Source organism: Amphiura filiformis, chromosome 18 (genome assembly GCF_039555335.1).
Source record: "Amphiura filiformis chromosome 18, Afil_fr2py, whole genome shotgun sequence".
Lineage (NCBI taxonomy): Eukaryota > Metazoa > Echinodermata > Ophiuroidea > Amphilepidida > Amphiuridae > Amphiura > Amphiura filiformis.
In genome coordinates this window covers 17088688-17109899 of record NC_092645.1, presented here as the reverse complement: position 1 = coordinate 17109899, position 21212 = coordinate 17088688, and the positions used below count along the sequence as shown (strand labels likewise).

The window sequence follows — 21212 nt, the reverse complement described above, 5'->3', positions numbered from 1 at the left end:
ATGGCACTTTTTTTTATTGTACCCTGAACATTTTTAAAGTGCATTCGTGTTTTATTTAAATGTAAAACAATAACACTATGCAAGTGTTAAGTATTATGTTTGATACAATTAATTACATCTCCAGGGAGTGACATTAAGAGTCATCAGTACCTAACCGGGCACCGATAGTTCTATAGGACCATATTGGATGTGGCGCCTTATCATTTGTAGGTCTATATTGCTAGATATGTGTATTGTCTAAGCTGAGCTTGCTGTGACATGTAATAGAAGTATAACGTGTAGGCGGAAAGGGTAGCTTCCCAGGGTAGCGTACTTAAATAGCTGTACAAAAAGTCTGTACTTTAGTTATCATTGGTAAGATCTGACAATGTATTTCCGCTGTTGTTTTTGACATATGGTTTATATATTAATATTCTATTGAACACAATGTAACATTACTTTGACATTGACTTGACTTGGAATGAACAACATTTGTATGTTTAAGGCTGTCGGAGGGGGGCTTGACCTAGTGATGTTTGCCTTTAAATATTGAGACAAATAAAGGCGACACTCAAGAGGAAAAGTAATGATTATAATATATACCTGGGAACCAAGGTGAACAGTGCCAGTAAATAAATAAATAAATAAATAAATAAATAAATAAATAAATAAATAAATAAATAAATAAATAAATAAATAAATAAATAAATAAATAAATAAATAAATAAATAAATAAGAAGATTCCAAGGCTTGATATAAGGGGTGTGATTACTGCCACATATCTCGGGATGGGGGAAACGCTCAAACCCTTTGTTCGGCCTAAACTGGAGAAGATCAATGTATAAAATATTAAGAAGTACACTGGCAAAAAGTGCCATCCCACTCGCCTTAAAGGAAGTAGTCCTTGCCCCGTTACATTTGAATTTACAGTACATAGACGTGTACTTGTGCTTTCGATTGCTGACAAATTTAAAATAAGTTAATATTCAGACGCGATTACTCCTAAACTTCAAGTGAGAAATTATATGAAGGCCCTATCGCCAGCAAACTTCAGTCACAACCACCGTTAGCAGAACCACTTAAACCATGGACAGTAAACAACAGGCTACAGAACGCCAGATGAATACGAAAAGCGGGCCACCACTGTCAGGACCAACAGGACAAACTTTGGTAAGGAGCTGGTAAATGTTTATGACTGGTTGTGGGTGGGTGGGGGGGGGGGGGGTTATGAAAGTTTCGTAAAACCTGCCCGGTGGTATTTTTCTTATCAAAAGCAAAATGGACTCATTTCATTGTGTAAAATACCACATATTTGCTTAAATTTACCCAAAAATGACTCATTTAGACCTGAGGAAATGACCATATATGGCCAGGTTAAACAAAGAGAACATATAAATATATAAACAATCAAACCATACCTGTTTTATATATCTTGAAAATTTAATAGGCATTAAAACTATTTTTTTTTAAATTATGGACAAAATTGCTACCCCTACCCCTTTAAAAAGTGGTTAAAAATGACCCCTATGGTGCACACCATGAAATCACAAAAGTTGATATAGAAAAAAATTGGCACACATGATTCAAGTTAATATCCTTCCAGTAGGTGAGTGGAGGTAGACCCCGTATCCACAGTGGTTATTATCAGTTTTCGTGCACCGTGGCAACTTGTATTGGTCAATGGCGTTCTGCCTGCACATTCAATATATTGGTTCATTGCAGAGGTACCGCGTGAACGTACTAGTGCAGCGCGATATAATAAAACATTGTTTTTACATATTGCTATGCATACTGCAGTTACTGTCCGTTTTCCTATACACAATACACAGTGCTCTCACCATTGACGCGTGACCCCTACAAATGATGTATGTTGGGAGAATGGACACTTGCCTAGTTAACATCACTGTGTGAAAAATAACCAGCTAATATTTTATTTATTCTCCAAAACTTCTAGCAAATATATTTCTCTAACATGACCTAAAATTACAGCTAGGTTAGATGTTCAGAAATGGTCGTACTTTTGTAAAATATGAGTGAGGGCAAGGCATAGCAATCCAACTCCCCGTGTTATTTGAATGGAGATTTGACCGAAAATATTGGTATCGGACCGCTCACTTCTGAAGGATGCCACAAAAAAACCGGTAAAAGCTACATTTAAATTATTCTAAATAGGTTCTAGAAAATAAAGTTTTGTAACATGTCCTAAATTTTTAGCTAATTTAGGTGTTTGGAGAGGGTCGTACTTTTGTGTTTTAGGAAGGACATGTAAACGACAGATAACTGCAAAAATATGAAGAAATTATTTCTAAACCGTGTTAAGTCAAAATCATTATGTTGCTCATTTTCAAGAATGCTGGTTTACAAAAAGCACGACATTGTCTGATTTCGTGAACAAAGCCACACATAACATTGTTTCCTTTCGTTTCCTTTGTAATCGGTTACCCAACTGAAGCTATGAATACCATCTTTATTGCGATATCGCACATGAAAACAGTCACTTGTGCACAACCACACCACTCCACGCCATACATACATTCTCCCAGTCACATTTCCCCAATATGAAATTTAAAAAAGTTAAATTTTAATATTACTTCTATTAAAGTTTGGCAGAGGCGGGGTTCGAACTCACGGCGGACCACGCCGCTTTGGATATGCTCTATGAGCCTAGCGCCTTAGACCAGTCGGCCACTTGTCTTGATGGAATCCATTTGAAACTTATTTGAAGATATAATCGCAACTTCAACGGCCAACCACGTGACAAGCAAAAGCAGAAAACGTACCATATTTTGGAATTTTATTTGCCTAAAAACATTAATGTGTATTAATAGCGCTCAATTGTTGTTAATCCGACAATAATAAATGATAAATGCGCGTCTATATGGACAATACATTATATCGATTTTGACATGTGCTCGCACGGTGTCAGTACATTAGCATGGTCAGTTAAATACTATAGAGGAACCTACCATTTTTCTTGTATACACGTTCGATGTTTTTATCAATTACATAAAAATCCATTTTAGACCCCAAATGTTTCTTCGGGAAATAAAAGATTAGAATACCATACAAACGAAACAGTAATCTTTTGCCGGGTCTAATGTTATTTATACATAGAATTTTTAACGTTTTTTCTATCCTTATTCTTGCTCAATTAAAAAATATTTTGGCGTATATAAAATTGAAATAAAATTCTCTGCCTCATAAACGACCTCAAATATGCCACAATTGGGTATCACGAATAGTTATATATGATGTGCAGTTAATATTCATATTTTCTTTTATACAGAGGATGCTTCAGTTTTGACAGGAAAAATATTTTCTTGAAAACCCTCTCACTCGGTTATTTCAAAACAGTAACCACGCTTCCCTAGAATGTGCAATAATTTAGCATTAAAATTTTTCTTATTCTAACAGCAAGCGTTTCTAGAATGAATTTTGGCGAAATGTGGTGTAGTGCACAACCAGAGAAGATCCGATTTAATCAGTTGAGCTGTTTCAATGAGTGTTATCTTGGTTTAATAGCTTTTAATGGGGTTAAGTCCTGCAAAGGTCGAGATGAATTCTACTGTAGACATGACTGCATCATGGGTAGTTAGTCCGATTATTACACCATTTTGGCGGCGAATAATTATTGTCCACTTGGCACTAATTTTCGTCCTTTTAAAATCGTATTCAACGGGTATTTTTAAGTCGCTCTGTTTATATTCGCCGTAGAAGTGATGGTGTAACAGGATTAACTTCAAAAGCAATAGGTTCAAACAATTTTTGAATATAAAAAGCAAGCAAGGTTACACTCATCACATGTGTATGTCTGCAATCATATCGCTATTCAATACCGCTCTTTTCAAAGATACTAATCTTACAGGTGCGAGTGAACAGCATGATATGAATATTCTATAGAATTACGATCCATGTACCGCGTGAACGTACTATTGAAGTGCGATATATTCAAAAATCGTTTGAACCTCATCATCACTTCTACTAGACCGGCTTCAGATTGAGCTTAGTGCCACCTGGAAAGGCCATTAATGGCATAGCCTTCTTCAAGGCCCTCTAAGTTTCCTCCCTCATGACCAGCACTTTAATCCTAGTTTCTATAATTTGCACTGCTTTTGGGGCTCGCCAAGTCCATGATATGAGGGCACAGATTGCGGCTGCATATAATCATGCGTAAGTTGAACGATCGATATCGGGGGTTAAGCCTACGAGTCATTAATAGCCGTAATCTATGGCCCTCACCTGTCCACTGACTTCGCGAGCCCAAAAATAGTTCAAGCAGGGAGGAACTCTTAGAAGGCCTTGAACAAGGCTATTAATGACACAATGTTGTCTTGGGTCCTTATCATGTGTATGAGCAGAAAAGTTCAGGTAAACGCGCATCTTAGGGTGGGTGGGGGGGGAATATAGGGGTCATCGAACTTTCCTTGACTTAACTGCACAGGCCGGTGTGGCCCCTTGCACTCTGCCGAGTAAGCCTCCTCCATCCAGTTATGTCTGTTGCTTGTATCTTTGCTTCATTTGGGGTCATTCCCAAGTCCCTCTGAATTTGGTCCTTCCATCTGGTTGGTGGACGACGTACTGGTGGTCTTTTCTTGCTGTCATTAATGTAGGCTTGGTAGGGAAGCCGATGTAGAAGCATCCTGAAGATATGCCCAGCCCATTTTAAACGTCTCCGGCAGATAACATCATTGATGGAGCTAGTGATGTTGAGACTCTGTCTGATGGAATTGTTGCGGATTTTGTCAAGTAGTGAAACTCCAAGCATTGCCCTAAGGCATCGCATTTCAAAAACATCCAGTCTGTGTCGATCGGATTCACGTAACGCCCAGGATTCTGACCCATAGGGGGCAATAGGGAGGATGAGCGACTGGTAGATCCTTACTTTCAGCGATCTACCAAATGCCCAGGCTGCCAACTTTGTGCGACGTTTAATATCCTCTTCTACTGAGGGCACACTACTACCCAGAAAGTTATTTACTTTGTCAATGGGCATTTGGTTCAGCATGATATCTCTTGGATCGTCAGACATGATCTTGCATTCTGTGGGGTTACTTTTCATCCCCAGCTGCTTCATGCTTTTTCCAATTCATTAGTGGAGATTCTCAAAGTCCATATCCATGAGTGTGGTGTCATCTGCATATCGGATGTTGTTAATGCACATTTCACCCATCTGCACACCTGAGCCTAGATTTTGGATGTCCTTCATGACAAACTCCAGATATAGATTGAAGAGGCATGGTGAGAGAAGACATCCCTGTCTAACACCAACTAGGACTTCAAACCAATCGGTGATCTTTCCATTTACCACGACTGAGCATTTGGTTTGCTCATACATTTTTGCAATGAGGCTCACCAGTTTGGCGTCTACTCCTACTGATCGCAGACATTTCTAAAGGGCCTCCCTCCATATGGTGTCAAATGCTGCTTTGAAGTTTACAAAGTTCCAGTGTATTGGAACGCGTCTTTCTTTAGCCTTTTCGAAGATTTGGTGTACTGTAAATACCGCATCTGAGGTGCCTCTTTAACTCCTGAACCCACACTGTTCCTCTCTCAGATGGTTATCTACACTACAGTCTGTCGAATTCAGTTAAGAACCATCCTACAGAATGCTTTCCCCGTGATTGACAGGAGGGTAATAGCTCTGTAGTTGGCTGGGTCCAGTTTGTCGCCCTTTTTGTACACAGGGGTTATTATACCTTTACTCCAGTCTTCAGGGATTTTTTCTTCAGCTCAGGCAGTGTTGATGATCTTCAACAACATTTGTTTCAACATGGGTCCTCCTGCTTTCAACACTTCTGCTGAGATCTTATCCCAACCACACGCTTTGTTGTTTTTAAGCTTCTTGATGGCCTCTTCAACTTCATCTATTGAAAAGGGCAAACTTGCTGTAGCGGGGTTGACAGGCTCCGGGATGGAGTTAAGTATATTACAGTCTCTGGGGAATTCTGTATTCAGATGTTTACTGAAGTATTCCTCCCAGCACTTCATTACTTCCTCTGGGGCTATTTTCAGTGAACCATGTTTGTCTTTGGCTGCAGTTTGAACTTTGGCTTTATCACCAGCTAGTTGTGTGACTTTCTTGAAGAGTTCATGGCTTATGTTCTTTGCATGGGCTTCTTCCATTTCTTGAACGTCTTTTTCAAGAAGTTTTCTTTTCCACTGCTTCACTTGATATTTGACCCCTTTGTTCAGCTTCCGATAGCAGTTCTTGTTTGGAGCTGAGGGGTTGTTTAACATCAAGACTCTGGCTTTTCTTCTCAAGTGGCATATTTTCCTGACTTCTTCAGGTAATCCCTTCACTTGGCGAGCCCTCCTAATACCAACTGATTCTTCAGTAATTTTGTTTGTGGTGTCTCTGAACTTAGCCCACAGGTCTTCTACATCAGTATCCTCCAGTTGAAGCAGGGGTTCAAAAGTACCACCAATCTTGGCTCTGAACTCTTCTGCAATCAGGGGGTTGGTAAGTCTACTGACGTCATAGCTTTTTGGAGTCGTTTTCAGGCGTTTGGTTCTGACTGGTGCTGACACCACTTTAGCGATCACTAGATTGTGATATGAGCCCACATCAGCTGAGCAGTATGATCGGCAATTCTGGATGGTACTTAGGTTCTCCTGTTGAGTTATGACAAAGTCAATCATATTTTTCCCACAAGGTGAAGTCCGTGTTACCTTTCTACAGGCTTTATGCTGGAAGTGGGTGTTACAAACTGTCAACTTGTGGAGCATGCAGAATTCCAACAGTTTCTCCCCTCTGCTGTTGATCTTACCAATACCATACTTGCCCATTGCAGGGGTCCCCGCTTTACTGTCATAGCCTATTTTGGCATTGAAATCCCCCATCAGGATAAGTTTCTCCTTCTTATTGACTCTCTGAAGGTGATGTTGTAGCCCATCATAAAATTAACCACTCTCTTCATCACTGTGCGTAGTGGTGGGGGCGTAAACATTAATGATATTGAGTATTCCATCCTTCATTTTGAACTTTGCTGTTAGGATTCTAGAAGAGACGGATTCATAGCTGACAAGGCATTCAAGAAGTGGCTGTGATATTAGAAGCCCAACACCTTCTCTTCCAATGCCATCTTTCCTACCTGCTAGAAGGATGGTGTATTCATCTTTGTTGATGAGTGTCTCGGATTCTGTCAGATGTGTTTCGGAGAGTCCAAGGATGTCAAGACCAAATCTTCTAACCTCATCAAGGAGGATTTCCCAGTGACCTTCCGTCCTAAGCGTCCTGACATTCCAGGTTCCTATATTAATAGCACTGGAGCTCGTTTTCTTTGTAGGTTCCTCTACAGCAGTCTTTGTTAGAGTTGGCTGTTTTGTCACTATTGGCTTGTCACAGTGCGGCTCCTTGTATTTGAGGCCTGCTCAGCTGTGGATTTTGTCACATATTGGCCTTTTGTCGACTTCCGGTTACTTACGCTGATCCTGGTTGTCTTCCTGTTGCCGACGAGCAGCCACCGGGACTCGGGGCCTTAACGGGGGGTCGACTTTCATGATAGGAGATTACTCGTTAAGAGTACGAGTGTTGACCTGCTGTACATACTGGGCACACGGCCAATGACTTCCCAGTCGGGCGAGTTGATACATTACTTACATGCATGGGGCGGGCCACCAGCCACTTGCCTTAATATACACGTAAGGGCCCCTATGGGTTTGTTCGGTTTTCCTTCCCGTAAGCAATATTCTATAGCCTGCCAGACTGCTCCTGCAGCCTTTCAGGCCATAGGCTATTGCCCCCAGAGCCCCCGTCTGTTAACTATGCCGCAAGGCAAAGTCGTAACAGGTGGTCCGCGATTGACATGCAATCTTCGAGAACGTGGGGGTTGGTAACTACAGAGAGGCGATTAGGAACAGAAGGGCTGATGGAATTGCCTCCTGCGTCTACAACCTTAAGTATAGTAAGAATAGCAAATCTTCAAACGAACATTCATTTATGATCATTTTACGACTGAATAACCCATTAACCTCTTGGTAAATTCACGTGGTGCGGGTTTAAGGGGCGTAGCCAGCTCTCTTGGTGGTGGTGGTGGTGGTGTGGGGGGGGGGGGGTAAATTTTTTCGGGGGAACAGAAATTTTCCGGTTGCATCATTTTGACTCGGTATTATCGGTGGGATATATACTTATAGCGGTTCTTATAAAGAGTCTGTACATGTAAAAGTCTTTGCTCGAGCTTAAAAAGGACTTTATTTAGACCAACAAAAGGTATTTTAGACTATTTTGGCGCAATTTGGCCCATGATCGGGGCGAATCAGGTGGGAAACAGGCTCCTAGCCCGCCTTTTTTTCCCTTCCCGATTTTCTCTTTATTTTTTTTGTCAGTGGGGCACTCTGCCTCACCTTCCCCCAACCCACACCCCACAACAGTCAGTACTCCTACACTATTATCTTTAAGTGCACCGATTTCAAACTTTAATTATTTTGTGACGACAGGTGTGTGAAGGCGACTGGCGTGCGTCTGAAAGATTCTGGCGTGACCCTTTGGTAAAACCAAGGAGATTGCAATGGAGTGTGGACTACGACAGCCGTCAGGGTACACAAATATTGACTCTTCAAAATGAGAAATGGGTGTTTATACCGTATAGCAGTGTCATTGCAGGTAAGACGAAGTTGGGATGGGTGCAGGTGCTTGGTTTTATTACCGCTTATTGTTTGCACATATCCCCACGTGGCTTATCCAGCCTGAGGGAGGAAAGGGGAATTTCCCTTAGGTAGAACCTGCTTATCCCTCCCCAATGAGGTTCCTATAACAAACATTCTGTTTTTGCCCCATGCGGTCCTGCCACTTGTCACCGCCTCGATTGCGACAGGCTGGGTATGCTCCTGCGCTCATCATTTGTGTAAAATTGCAAATTGGCCAGGTAAGCACCTTGATTTTGGGCTAAAATAGTGTAAAATTTTCTTGAGCAATAGAGGTTATCCGTGCACAGTATCAACAGCCAGTGTTATAAATATAAACTTGATACTCCGTTGGTGAGCGACGGGCGATTTGTATTTCACCGAACGCAAGAAAAGGAGGCCTACCGTATCTGATTGGCTAGAAATCGATCGCTTGATCGCTCAGAGGTGTAGTACAAACTCAAAATGGAGACATGTATTCAATTCGATTGAAATCGATATTCTATTATTGACGCAGATAAAGAAAGTCGATAAATGTACATTGTATTATAGATACAGCAGCTGGATCTTACACGGTTCCTTTGTATAATTCATTTCTCAAATAGTTCACAATTTTTACTTATAAAATGCAGTAGAAGATATCCACAGCAAACAGCAAGGCCCCGCTAATTAGTGTATTGCTTTTCGAGTTAGTGTATTGGAAACAAAACCTGCGTTTTACCTGACAACAAATCGAATTTTCTATAATAGTAACACCATATGTGGTAATGATCATGCGCAAATCGTAGAATAGAAACTAAGCGGCAGGCTCTATGGTATCTCATATCATGTAAATGGTATGCTTAGCCTGAGTCGCTCGGCCTATCTCGAACAAAATCGCCATGCGTAGCTTTTGAAAAACGAGAGGATTCATCGTACTATCACGGCAATTTTTTACACGAAGATATAGGGATGATGACGCTGTGCCTCCCCCTATTCACTGAATTCAAAACTTTTCGCCTCTCCCAAAATGATAGTTTCGACTCCTTCAACTATGATAATAAAGACACTTCAAATACGTTATGATTTCGCATCTATCTTTGGTGTTTCAGACAAATTTATTCTGTATGACTTTACATCTAAACACATGAAAGGTGGACATTCAGTAATACAGATCCGGGCAGATCATTATGATCCAGCAGCTGTAAACTGTATGGCAGCAGCTACTGAAGCAGAACTGACGGCATTGGTGAGTTTTGGTAAAGGTGGTGCATCAAGTCCCGTGTACACTTTACCCCCCCCCCCCCCCAGGTTTGAATATTATTGTATCAGAGGACTGCGGCCTGAAAGAGAAGCGTTCTCTCTCGGACCGCAGTCCTCTGATGGGACCTTCGTTAAGCCGTCGGTCCATCTTCATGTACCACACATTAATCCCCGACTGTTCCAATGTGTTGAGCAACCGTGAATCATCCGACGATGTACGTTTCAGAATTAAAGCTGTGTGACTCAATTGACAGCCTCGTGACGTCCCACTCGCCACTTTACTCCCATCATATAGCATATCTTGGTAGTGGTGGCACCAGGAATTTTTTCGGTGGGGGCATGTGTGGCAAAATCGACAACTTTTGCGCAAAATTGCTACAAAAAGTTGAAATTTACGTAATTTTGCCTTCAAAGTGGGTAGGGGGTGACCTGGGTAGGGGGTGACCTGAGGGGGGGGGGGAGCAAATCCCCCGTGGCGCCACCACTGGATTTTGGTATGCGGTGAAAGCTCATATTTTTCTCATAACCACAGTGACATTTTGGGCCTGTAAATGTGTACTGTTCTATGGCACTACAGCATACACTTTATTGCTTCTAGAATCCAATCGGCTGAAGCAATTTAACTCAAACCAAGAATGTTTGGGTGCATACTGCAGTTAATGTTCATTTTCATAATCCACATTACACAGTGCTCTCACCATTCACGTGTGACCTCTACAAACAGTGTATGTTAGAGGTATAGGCCATTGACTAGTTAACGTCACTGTGTGAAAAATAACCGGCCAATAGTTGTTGTACTCTCTGACATTCTAGAAAATATAGTTTTGTAACATGTCCTAAATTTTTAGCTAATTTAGATATTGGGAAATATTCGCACTTTGGTGTTTTAGTTAGGAAGGGCATGGCATGCCTGCAAAATTCCATGTGTAAATCGAATGCAACTTTTAGTGACTATCACTCACTTGTAGACCGCTCTCTCCCGAAGGTCATTAAAGCTAAACCACTTGACGGATATATTTTGTACTTGCTGTCAATCAAGAATAATGTATACATTACATGTAGGCTAAAAACTGAGTAGGTGGGGCATCTGCAAATGTTCGTACTTCCCTGATATGTAAATGACAGATAACAGCAAAAACAGCTCCCATATCTGTGCATAACTTTGGTCAGTGCAGCGATTCAGTAATTTCCTGTTAACCAGGTTAAAGTACTGCAAAGGTCGAATCATGTTTGCTGTGTAGTATAACCATAGAAGAACTCCTGGAAGCGGCAGCTTTAATTAGCATGAGGCCGCATTGATATGTAAATAGCGTATTGTTATTTAAATTCAGCTGTAAAATTGTGCCCAGACGTATTGAGGGCGACAGTCATGTTATCCAGACGGAGAATGGCTGCATATGCCGGGCATGTCAAATTGCTGACTGAAGGCTGATAAATCACCTTTCTGTATAGGTAATAAGCTAGTATATTTCGTGTACCAGTTGGTTATAACAAAAAATTAGTATCATATTAAATATATTAAGTGTATAACTTTGAAATTTACATGAATTTGAAGAGCAGAGCTTCAAATCTAGCTAAGTCAGGTGGTGTGAAATTCTGCTGCGTTCTATGAATATAATTCTACCCCTTTGCGTGGTAGAATTATATTCATAAAACATTGAATTTAACAGATATCATGGGTAGCCAACCACGATTTATCAGCATTTAAAATATATGTTAATTAACAAAGATAAATAATATAGAGTTCAAATGGCAATTAACTAGTAAACAAGCCTGAAATCTTAAAATGTTGCCACGTGATTTCCCGAACACATGATATGTCAACATGTGACCACTATTCAGATTTACCGTAAATATTTGGAGTATTGTTGCACGGCTTGCACATACACTGTGCATTTCTTTACCTCCGTATAAAATCAATATTTTATTTTACTTGAGAGCATAATAGAAATACATAACATAACACGAATAAGGCGCCATGATGGAAGGTCAGGTCGGGTATCAAAGGTTATTGTAACTTCAAATACTACTTGTATTTCACACCTTGCCTCTGTCACATATTTCCTTCATATTATTGACAGCAAGTCCTAATTTTGACTTTGCTATTGCAAAATGTCATTTCATATCAAATTAGTACACTTTCTTTGAAAAAACATACCACTGGTGCCTGATGGGAATACCCGTCCGCTATTTCATTAAACTGGATCTTTTCGCCTGGTTTGTGCCCAGATGTATTGGGGCAAGCTATACTCTCATTGAACAGGCAAAGTTCGCAAAACTAACAACGTTGAACTTGTTATTTGCCAATATCAATTAACATGATCCAAGGGGTCGAACATGAATTCATAACGGATCGATAACGGGCCTCACTTTCTAGCTAGTAAACCAGCGGAATTTTTCATAGGTTTTGCGTTGCTAATAGAACAACCGTGAATTTAGTGTCACCCCCTTGGTATAGCTGCACTATGGATGGGTCTTCAACACCATGTGTTTCAACTGAACCACCCTACTTTAAAGGTCCATTCAGTGATTTGCTCATCCGGACGATCGTAAAAATCATCAAAATTCAGATTGTGGTACCTTTGTCATTGTCATAAATTTAGATGGCATAACATAGCCTGCCATTGGTTCACTGATCTCCGGGGATCATCCGAAAGCCATCTATTCAAGATAAAACAAGGCATTTATATACTGTCAGTATATAAATTAGCTACATGTATTTGAATTGGGCTACAACTTCGTCAATACTGCTGTTTTCTATGTTTTTTGACAAAAAATCCAAAATGACAATTTGAAAGACTTGTCCTTCACTTTTAAGGGGTATGTGCAATAATTATGAGCCCCCGGGGGATAAAATTTCCAAACGGCCCGCCAAACATCGCCCCCTCGGTCCGCCCAAAAATATTGCCCCCTTTACACATGCCAAATTTTTGGGATTCCAATTTGTAAACCTTAAGGGATCTAAAATGAGCGTTTATTGCGTTTCGACAGTATTTTTTGTGGGACATGAGAGCACCTCGAACATATCGAATTGCATTCTGAATACGAAGCATGTCTTTCTGATATCAAATAATTTTCTTTTTTTGAAAATCACAATATAATACAAATTTTATGACAAATTATAAAAATTTGATATTTTTCAATTTTTGATATATAACAGTCCTTGAAGTAAATTATGTAAATCTAATGATATATTCTTAAAGTGTATGTAGCAGGGAGGAAAAGCCGACGGTCAATTGAAAATTTTGACCTTTCATATTGAAGATAGGATTTTTTCCCAAAAGACCTAATTTTTTTTGGTGTTTTGGGAAAAAATCCATATCTTCAATACGAAAGGTCAACATTTTCAATTGATCGTCGGCTTTTCATCCCACCTACATACACTTTAAGTATAAATCATCAGCTTTATAAAGTTTACTTCAAGTACGGTTAAATATCAAAAATATCAATTTTTAATGATTTGCCATAAAATGTGCATTAAATTACGAATTTCAAAAAATCAAAATTATTTGATATCAGAATGACATTCTTCGTATTCAGAATGCAATTCGATATGTCTGATTTGCTCTGATGTCCCAAAATAAATACTGTCCAAACGTTCATACCCCAGCCCTTAAATGGTCTAGATATAATTTATGTTGCGAGCGCAGTGAGCAGGAAAATTAGCATATTAAAGCGTTTCCGTACTGTTTTCATAAGCTTTTTAGAGCGTTCTATTTAAAAGGCGCCCCATGAATGCGTGCCAAAAAATCGCTTGCCCCCCCCCGTCGGCTGGCCAACAATTGCTTCCCCCACGTTCGGTTCGCCAAAAATTTCTCCCCCAATTTTACCCTACCCCAGGGCTCATAACTATTGCACAGCCCCTAAGCAATTTATGAACAATTTTTTTTACACTTGCGCTGGGATTACTGAATGGGTCGCGAGAAATGGTTCCTATTATTTTTAATATTTTTTTCTGTCGATTGATATTGATTGATTGCTTGATGGGTTTATGGATGGATGGATGGATATCCATGGATCGATTCGATCGATCGATCAATTTATATAGATCGATCGATTGAATTGTAATTATTAATTTATTTGCTCTCTTAGTAATTTATAATTATTTTGTGATTATATTTACAGGACTTTCCAAAAGATATCTTAGACGCCACAATCACTAATCCTGCATCTTTAAGTGGCCGATTTTTTTTGCTATCACAAGTACGAGAAGACTGGAAGGAACCAGATTCTACAAAATATAACATACAGCATATGTACCTGTATACTTTGGAAAGTTTACAATACCCCGGTAAGTTTACTGCGGGCAAAAAGTATCTTATTTTACACTCGGAAAATATCATAGTTTTAAATACACACACTACACAAAAGTATTACAACGTCGCTGAAAAAGAAGAATTCGACAAACTGTTGTTGAGCATTGATCCAATCCTTTCGAATTCATATTATGTAACAATGAAACAATAAACGATTTGGCTAATCAATGGGATAGAAGGTGTCAGGAGCGTAGCAATAGCATCAGGGGCCATGGACAAGGAGCAGTATGGGCCCGTTTAACCAGGGCGGGATTTACCTTATGGGAGCCCTGGGCCAAGCCAAAATGTGGAGGCCCCGAACTCACGTGCCGAGGAAGGCATGTGTACTAACGCACTCAAGTCAGTTGCCAAGTTTTCGTTTTCGTATAATATAGAGGCAGGGTAGAGGGGTACCTCTGGAGGGGGACTATACATATTTTTTTCCGATGTTACTAGGACATTTGCGCGCAAAGCACAGGAAAAAAAATTTCAAAAAAAGTTGAGATTTTTATACCACTGGAAACCTCTGGAAATGTTTATGTACCAAAAATTTCTTGCAGATTAATTCGTTTAGCAAAAAAAATATCGTCAAATTTGAATTTCGTTCTGGTATACCAGAACGAAATTACAACTGAAATTTTGGGAATAAGCTTTTTTCATGGATATCTATTGAAAAATGTCATAAAAAGAGGATGCTAGGATCACGAAATCCTCCTTTAACCACGTCACTTCATTGCAATTGCATCGAGTATCCTCCGAGTGTCCTAACCCTTGCAAGACGTCGACCATCTTTGAATATTTTTTTCTTCCAAACACCACTTCCGTGTAACCTACTTCCGTAAGCAATTTTCTGATACATTGCAGAAACCAATTAAATCATTTGGCGGCCATTCTAAAAAGACATCTGGACTTTTTGCGCACTTAAGCATGCGCGTATGGGGGGTGGGCTTGGGGGCGCGAGCCCCCCGGGATAAAAGCAGGGGGTGGCCAAAACGAAGGGGCGGCTGAAGAAGAAGGGGCAGCAAAAAGAAGGGGCGGTTGAAGAACGAAGGGGCGGCGGAAAAAGAAGGGCGGCCAAAACGAAGGGGCGGCAAAAAGAATTAGTAAAGAAAAAAGGGCGAAAAAATTTGAAAAAGTAAAAAAAATTGAAAAAATGGTACTATACATCAAAATGTGTTGCTTTTAGGGCGCTAGCGCCTAAAATCCATTTTTTTTTTGCTCTTCACTTTTTCAAAATTGGGTTAACCTTTTGGGCTGTTGGGGAAGGGGCGGCAAAATTGAATGTTCTTCAGCCCCCCGGGGTAGGAGCGGCCACGGTACGCCACTGTTAAGTTTCTTCTTCTCTACGTTCAAACGGATTTCCGTTTTTTCAGGCATTGTAAGCAGTAGAAAGCGCTCATGATGTCACCATGGGTAACACCTCAAGTTCAATCCAGTTGATTTAAGCTTAGTCATAATTACAATCATGCAAAGAACATAATTTACCATCTAGTACGTGTAATCTGAAATCGATAGGATAAAATCGGAGAATGCGCCGACACGGAAATCTGACCACTACGGCCCATATCATTCCATAAACCATAACAACATATCAGGGACTCTGCAGCTTATGAGATTCGCACGGGTTTTATACACGAGACAATTAGCAGTAAGTTCCTTGTGCAGGGGAATTTCAAGCTAACTCAATTAATTCACGAGAGCGTACTTAACTGCCGTGGTTCGAACCCGCAACCTCTCGCACCATAGTCGAACGTCATATCGATTTGAGCTAACTGACCACTAAAGCGACTAGAGTAGACCATCGGCTCTTATCTTGCTAATGTAGGACAATGGGGGTATTCAACACATTTGATAATCAATGATTTACGCCTCTATTACCAATTTATTTGTATGTCTAAGTTCATATTTTTGTCAACTTTATTATTTTACGATTTGCAATGTAATTTTGATGTACTTATTTTGTTATTTTATGTCTTTTAATGAAGTTTGCTCGCAGGACAACAACGGAAAACAGTTCGTGCACTGATTGTTTGAGTTAAATAAATTGAATGAATGAATGAATGAATATGAATATGAATATGAATATGAATATGAATATGAATATGAATATGAATATGAATATGAAAATGAATATGAATATGAATATGAATGAATGAATGAATATGAATGAATGAATGAATATGAATGAATGAATGAATGAATGAATGAATATGAATGAATGAATGAATGAATGAATGAATGAATGAATGAATGAATGAATATGAATGAATGAATATGAATGAATGAATGAATGAATTTTAATGAAAGTTAAATTTACTTTCCAGGTTTATATCTGGCTTACGACAAGAACAAGACCACCAAAGATGGTGTGACTCCGGTCATCTTAACGAATGACCGAAAGGATCCAAATTGGGAATATCGTGTCTTTACCATGTTGCTGGATTAAATATGTGGGAGTAGTAAGTTGGCTTTTGAATTCACGGTGTTTAACTTAGGGTAAACGATTTGTATACTGGGTTTGAGTGGTCTTAAAATATATTTTTCATTTTTGTAAGCAAAGCGGTCAGGCGCGTATCCAGAAAGTCGAAAATTTGTGAAATGAAGGCCCAATTCATGGTCAAGTTTTCACTGTAATTGTACCGTATAAATTATTGCTTTATAAATTTTTGCAAAATGAAGACATTTGATGGGCGATTTTGACACTATTATTGTGTATATTTTAGTTAGAAAAATGGTACACTATTTACTGGTCTAATTATTAAGTTATTGCCTAAAACATACAAGTGTCTAATACAGTAGCGAAAACGGCCACTGAGTTGTTTATCCATAGGCCCTACGTAGGGGAAAGGGGAGGGGGGGGGGGGTTGAGGGGCATGTTGCCCTCTCAGAAGTTGAGAAATTTTGCAAAATGAAGGTCGAACTTGAAGCCATTGTTGACCCCTACACAGTGTCATCGCCACGATATCTTCATAGCAGAAATCGCCATGGTAGGTTGAATCCACAGCCACACATGGCCATTTTGTTCCGACCTTTAAGACACATAATGAGCCGAGGGACACCACGGGTAAGGCTACTGTCAATACCTCGGTAATTGATTTCTCTAGTGTGTAAGTGAGCTTGTATACGCCATGTGAGGGGGTGCTCACACTACACTGTGTGTGACCTCTGTGTGGGGGTGAACATGTATACGCCATGTGAGTGAGTGCTCACATCAGAAAATTGGAATATTTTTGCAAGTTCATGAGTTCAAGACGCACGCTTCTTTCTCAAGACGCAAGCTAACGACTATCATATCCGTTGAACATATATGTTCAAGTGCAAGGAACCAGATCTGGTTTCTTTATATGAAATCATTTTTGAACTTAAATCGTCAAGAAGGGCTATTCGGGCCGCTTGGTTTGAAATCTAAGGGCCCTCATCAATATTCACGTTCAACTATTATGCTCAAATAGGCTAGCTATATGACCCGGCTATATGATAAGCTATGATAGGCGTTATCTGTTCGCATCGTTATGATTTTTAACAGTTTGGAATGGGTGTATCAAAAGCAGAGCATACTATAAAACTTGGGCACGTTAAAATGTCACAGATCTGTAATAATACAGCAAATAATGGCACTATATTTGAAATAATATAGGCTGTAACAAAACGATTGCTACCAATGTTTTGTTTAAAGATCTTTATAACATTAAGGGGGGTACTACACCCTTCGATGAATTTGTGTCTATTTTTGCATTTTTCTCAAAAACTAATAACACAGTGGTAACAAAAGTATGTATATTGTAGGGGCAAGGAATCCAATTACTACACTGGAATTTCAGTGACCCAAGACAAGCGGTACGTTATTTATGATAAGAAATAAGGTACCGCTAGGATGTACCTCACTTCCTATCATATTACTGAACCGCTTGTCTTGAGTCACCGAAATTTCAGTGTAGTAATTGGATTCCTTGCCCCAATAACATACATAACTTTTGTTACCAGTGTATTATTATTTTTTGAGAAAAATGCAAAAGTAGTCGCAAATTTACCACAGGGGTGTAGTACCCCCTTAATCTACAAATCATGCGCATCTTATGGGGCATTTTGATGAGCAGTCTTGTCCACAGAAAACAATCATTTTGATACAGACTAGATCGTATAATACTCTTATAATAAGGATTAATTGGTACATATGTTATAGTTTGTATTGGTATTTCATGTATTTTAAGTTCCATTTGGTATATGTCACGTCGTATGAATATTGGGTATCCTGTAGCAAGTTAAAGCCATATTATAACATTTCTGTAAAAATAGATTAGTATTTATTTTCCATAAAATGTTACCTTTTACTGTCACATATGTCCCTTTAATTTCGAGCCGAACAAGCGAGGTAAAGCATAGAAAATTGGAATTTACTTCTAGCGCCCATGCATGTTACTCCCGCGGTTGTAATACGGTACGATCCTTGGAGGTGTGTGTATGTGTATCCCGCACGCCGTGTACGTACTGTGCATACGTGTTCGACTAATATTTCCATCGTAATAATAAAACGCCGGTTCCATCGTTTTATTCAAATTCGCGGATATTGACAAAACTACAGCACCTAAAGTCTTGATTTTTGCAGAGTATCTTTATTGACTAATACATTACAAACCAGAATTTAAAAAAAATTTGAGGACGTTCTCCTCAGCAAATGTTATAATATGGCTTTAAGCTTATTCAATCTTGAATTAATGTTTGTAAAAACGAATTGTCACGTATTAGGAATGAAATCAAAACTCGGCCGTCGGTTGACGGCGGTTGAACCACGTTCCATTGTTTAGAACAATAGAAACCGGCTCCAAAGTACCAGACGGAGCCGACCGGAACTGGCGGTCAACCACCGGTCGAGTTTTGATTTCATATACCTTAAACAAAGGAAACAATTAAAAATTATACCTATCTGTATAGTTTACACAAGTTAATTTTTTACATCAAAATGATTAATGTTTGTATCAAAGGGCATGTCACGTGTTTAAAAAGAAAAAGAAAAGGGTGTTGTTAAGGGCTCTGGTATGAACGTTTCGACAGTATGTCTCACAAAAAATACTGTCCAAACGTTCATATCACACCCCCTTAAAATATCTACTTGTATTAACATTTTTCTTTGTAATAAGTATACAATAAACTGCATTTACAAAACGCTAGAATAAAGATGGATATTGCGTTATTTGTATTTGATTTAAAAACATTTGACAATTTGTAAACTCCCCAAATTTTGGGGAGGAAAAGTTTACAAATTGTCATTTTGCATTCCATGCAATACCATTTTACACATTTCCCACTGCAATAAATGTACATTGCATATATGGTCAAGGCGATATTAAACGGCTTTAGCCAATGCGTAAACAACGTGTAGACATGGATGCCCAATAATAGATTGACACTCAATCAATCTCTTATACTCATCGCTACAAGTCCCTCAACACCGCTCCAACATCTTAACCCATGACCCTTCATCTTGGTGATCAGGAAATTACATCTTCTCCATGCATCCGAAATTTTGCTGTGTTTGATTACAATGGCTAATAACACTTTCAATTGATCTCGTATCATTAACGGGAAGCTGTGTTATCTTCACCGTGTCCGCAAATATCTGGATACCGAGACTTTTAAGTCTCGGTAAGGTGGTACTACACCCCCTGATATTAAAATGTTGTGACTAATTTTGCATTTTCTCAAAAATAACTACACTGGTAACAAAAGTTATGTATATATATAGGGGCAAAGAATCAATTACTTCACTGAAATTTCAGTGATTCAAGACAGGTGGTTCATTATGTATGTTAAGAAATGAAGTACATTCTAGCGATACCTCTTTTCTTATCATAAATAACGTACCGCCTGCCTTGAGTCACTGAAATTCCAGTGTAGTAACTGGATTTCTTGCCCCTATAATATACATAACTTTTGTTACCAGTATAGTGTTTGAGAAAAATGCAAAAAAGTCACAAATTTATCAAGGGGTGTAGTACCACTTTAACTTATAATTTGCAACTCACTCTAATGGTAAGAAACATCTCACTCGTCTCCAGGTCCTTCAAAATAAATCCGCTCGTCTTATCCTCATGCAGCTCAGTCGCAGTCATGCCTCACCTCTTCTCCACTCTCTGCACTGATTGCCTGTTGCCCAAGATATAAATTAAGAGTTGTTCTTGTCCAGACATTTAAAGATTTCCATACTCATTCACCTGGTTACATCTCTTCTTGTATTCAACGTCGGACTCACCTTCCTACACACTTCGCGCGGACCCTGGTGTCACATTCGAAGTGCCGTTGGGAGTGTCTTGTCAGAAAGTGATCGCACCTTCTTAAGACTAACCTCTTTCCCATTGTGTAGAGTTCGTTTCATTGTCTTGTCTTTCCTCTTTTAGCGCTTTGCCTACTCTGTAAAAGGCGCTTTGTCATTAAATAAATAACTAAAATAAATTTCGGCTTTTATATGGCGCCTTTTCCCAGATTTCGGAGGGTTCAAAGCGCTGCCATGGTGAATCATCACAATCAGATCACATCAACTTGGCTGGTTGCTGCAAACTTATCCGCACTTAAAATTGTAACACCCACCAATCTGTGCAGCTCCCCAAATTCCATTGAGTGAAGGAAGTTTTGATAACCAAATAACTTATCACCGATTTTTGAGATACAGGAGGAAACCGAAGATCCTGGAGAAAACCTGCGAGAGCGAGCATGGAATCGGGATAAACCAAGTACACATGAGTTCTTGGGCCGCGCCGGGGCTTGAACCTGGGACCTCAGTGGTGCAAGGCGAGGGAAAAACCGCTGCACCAACTCGCTCTCCATATTATTGTTAATTAAATCCTGTTGACTTACGCAATTTGTGCAAAGTTTATCACTTTAAAACATGAATCAGCTAGCTGTTCATACTGTCTTGATAGTGTCAATATTCTTGTTTCTTGTCCCAACGAACAACATGAACATAATGCTAAAGGTGGCTTTTAAAAGGTTTCTTTAGGATCATCTCACCATGGCCGCACCTGGATTCTCTACGGGGACAGCGAAGGGGGAGGGGTAAGGTTAAATATTGTGACGGGA

General features: G+C 39.5%; 1 protein-coding gene across 1 annotated transcript; it reads left to right on the top strand.

The window, feature by feature from the left end:
• Window positions 1-894: 894 nt before the first annotated feature.
• Window positions 895-19315, top strand: LOC140139945 (uncharacterized). The gene is made up of 5 exons (XM_072161730.1): window positions 895-1149; window positions 8416-8581; window positions 9693-9829; window positions 13969-14134; window positions 16463-19315. Exons 1-5 carry the CDS (start codon window positions 1066-1068, stop codon window positions 16582-16584), a joined length of 675 nt encoding a protein of 224 aa, XP_072017831.1. The 5' UTR covers window positions 895-1065; the 3' UTR covers window positions 16585-19315.
• The last annotated feature ends 1897 nt before the right edge of the window (window positions 19316-21212 follow it).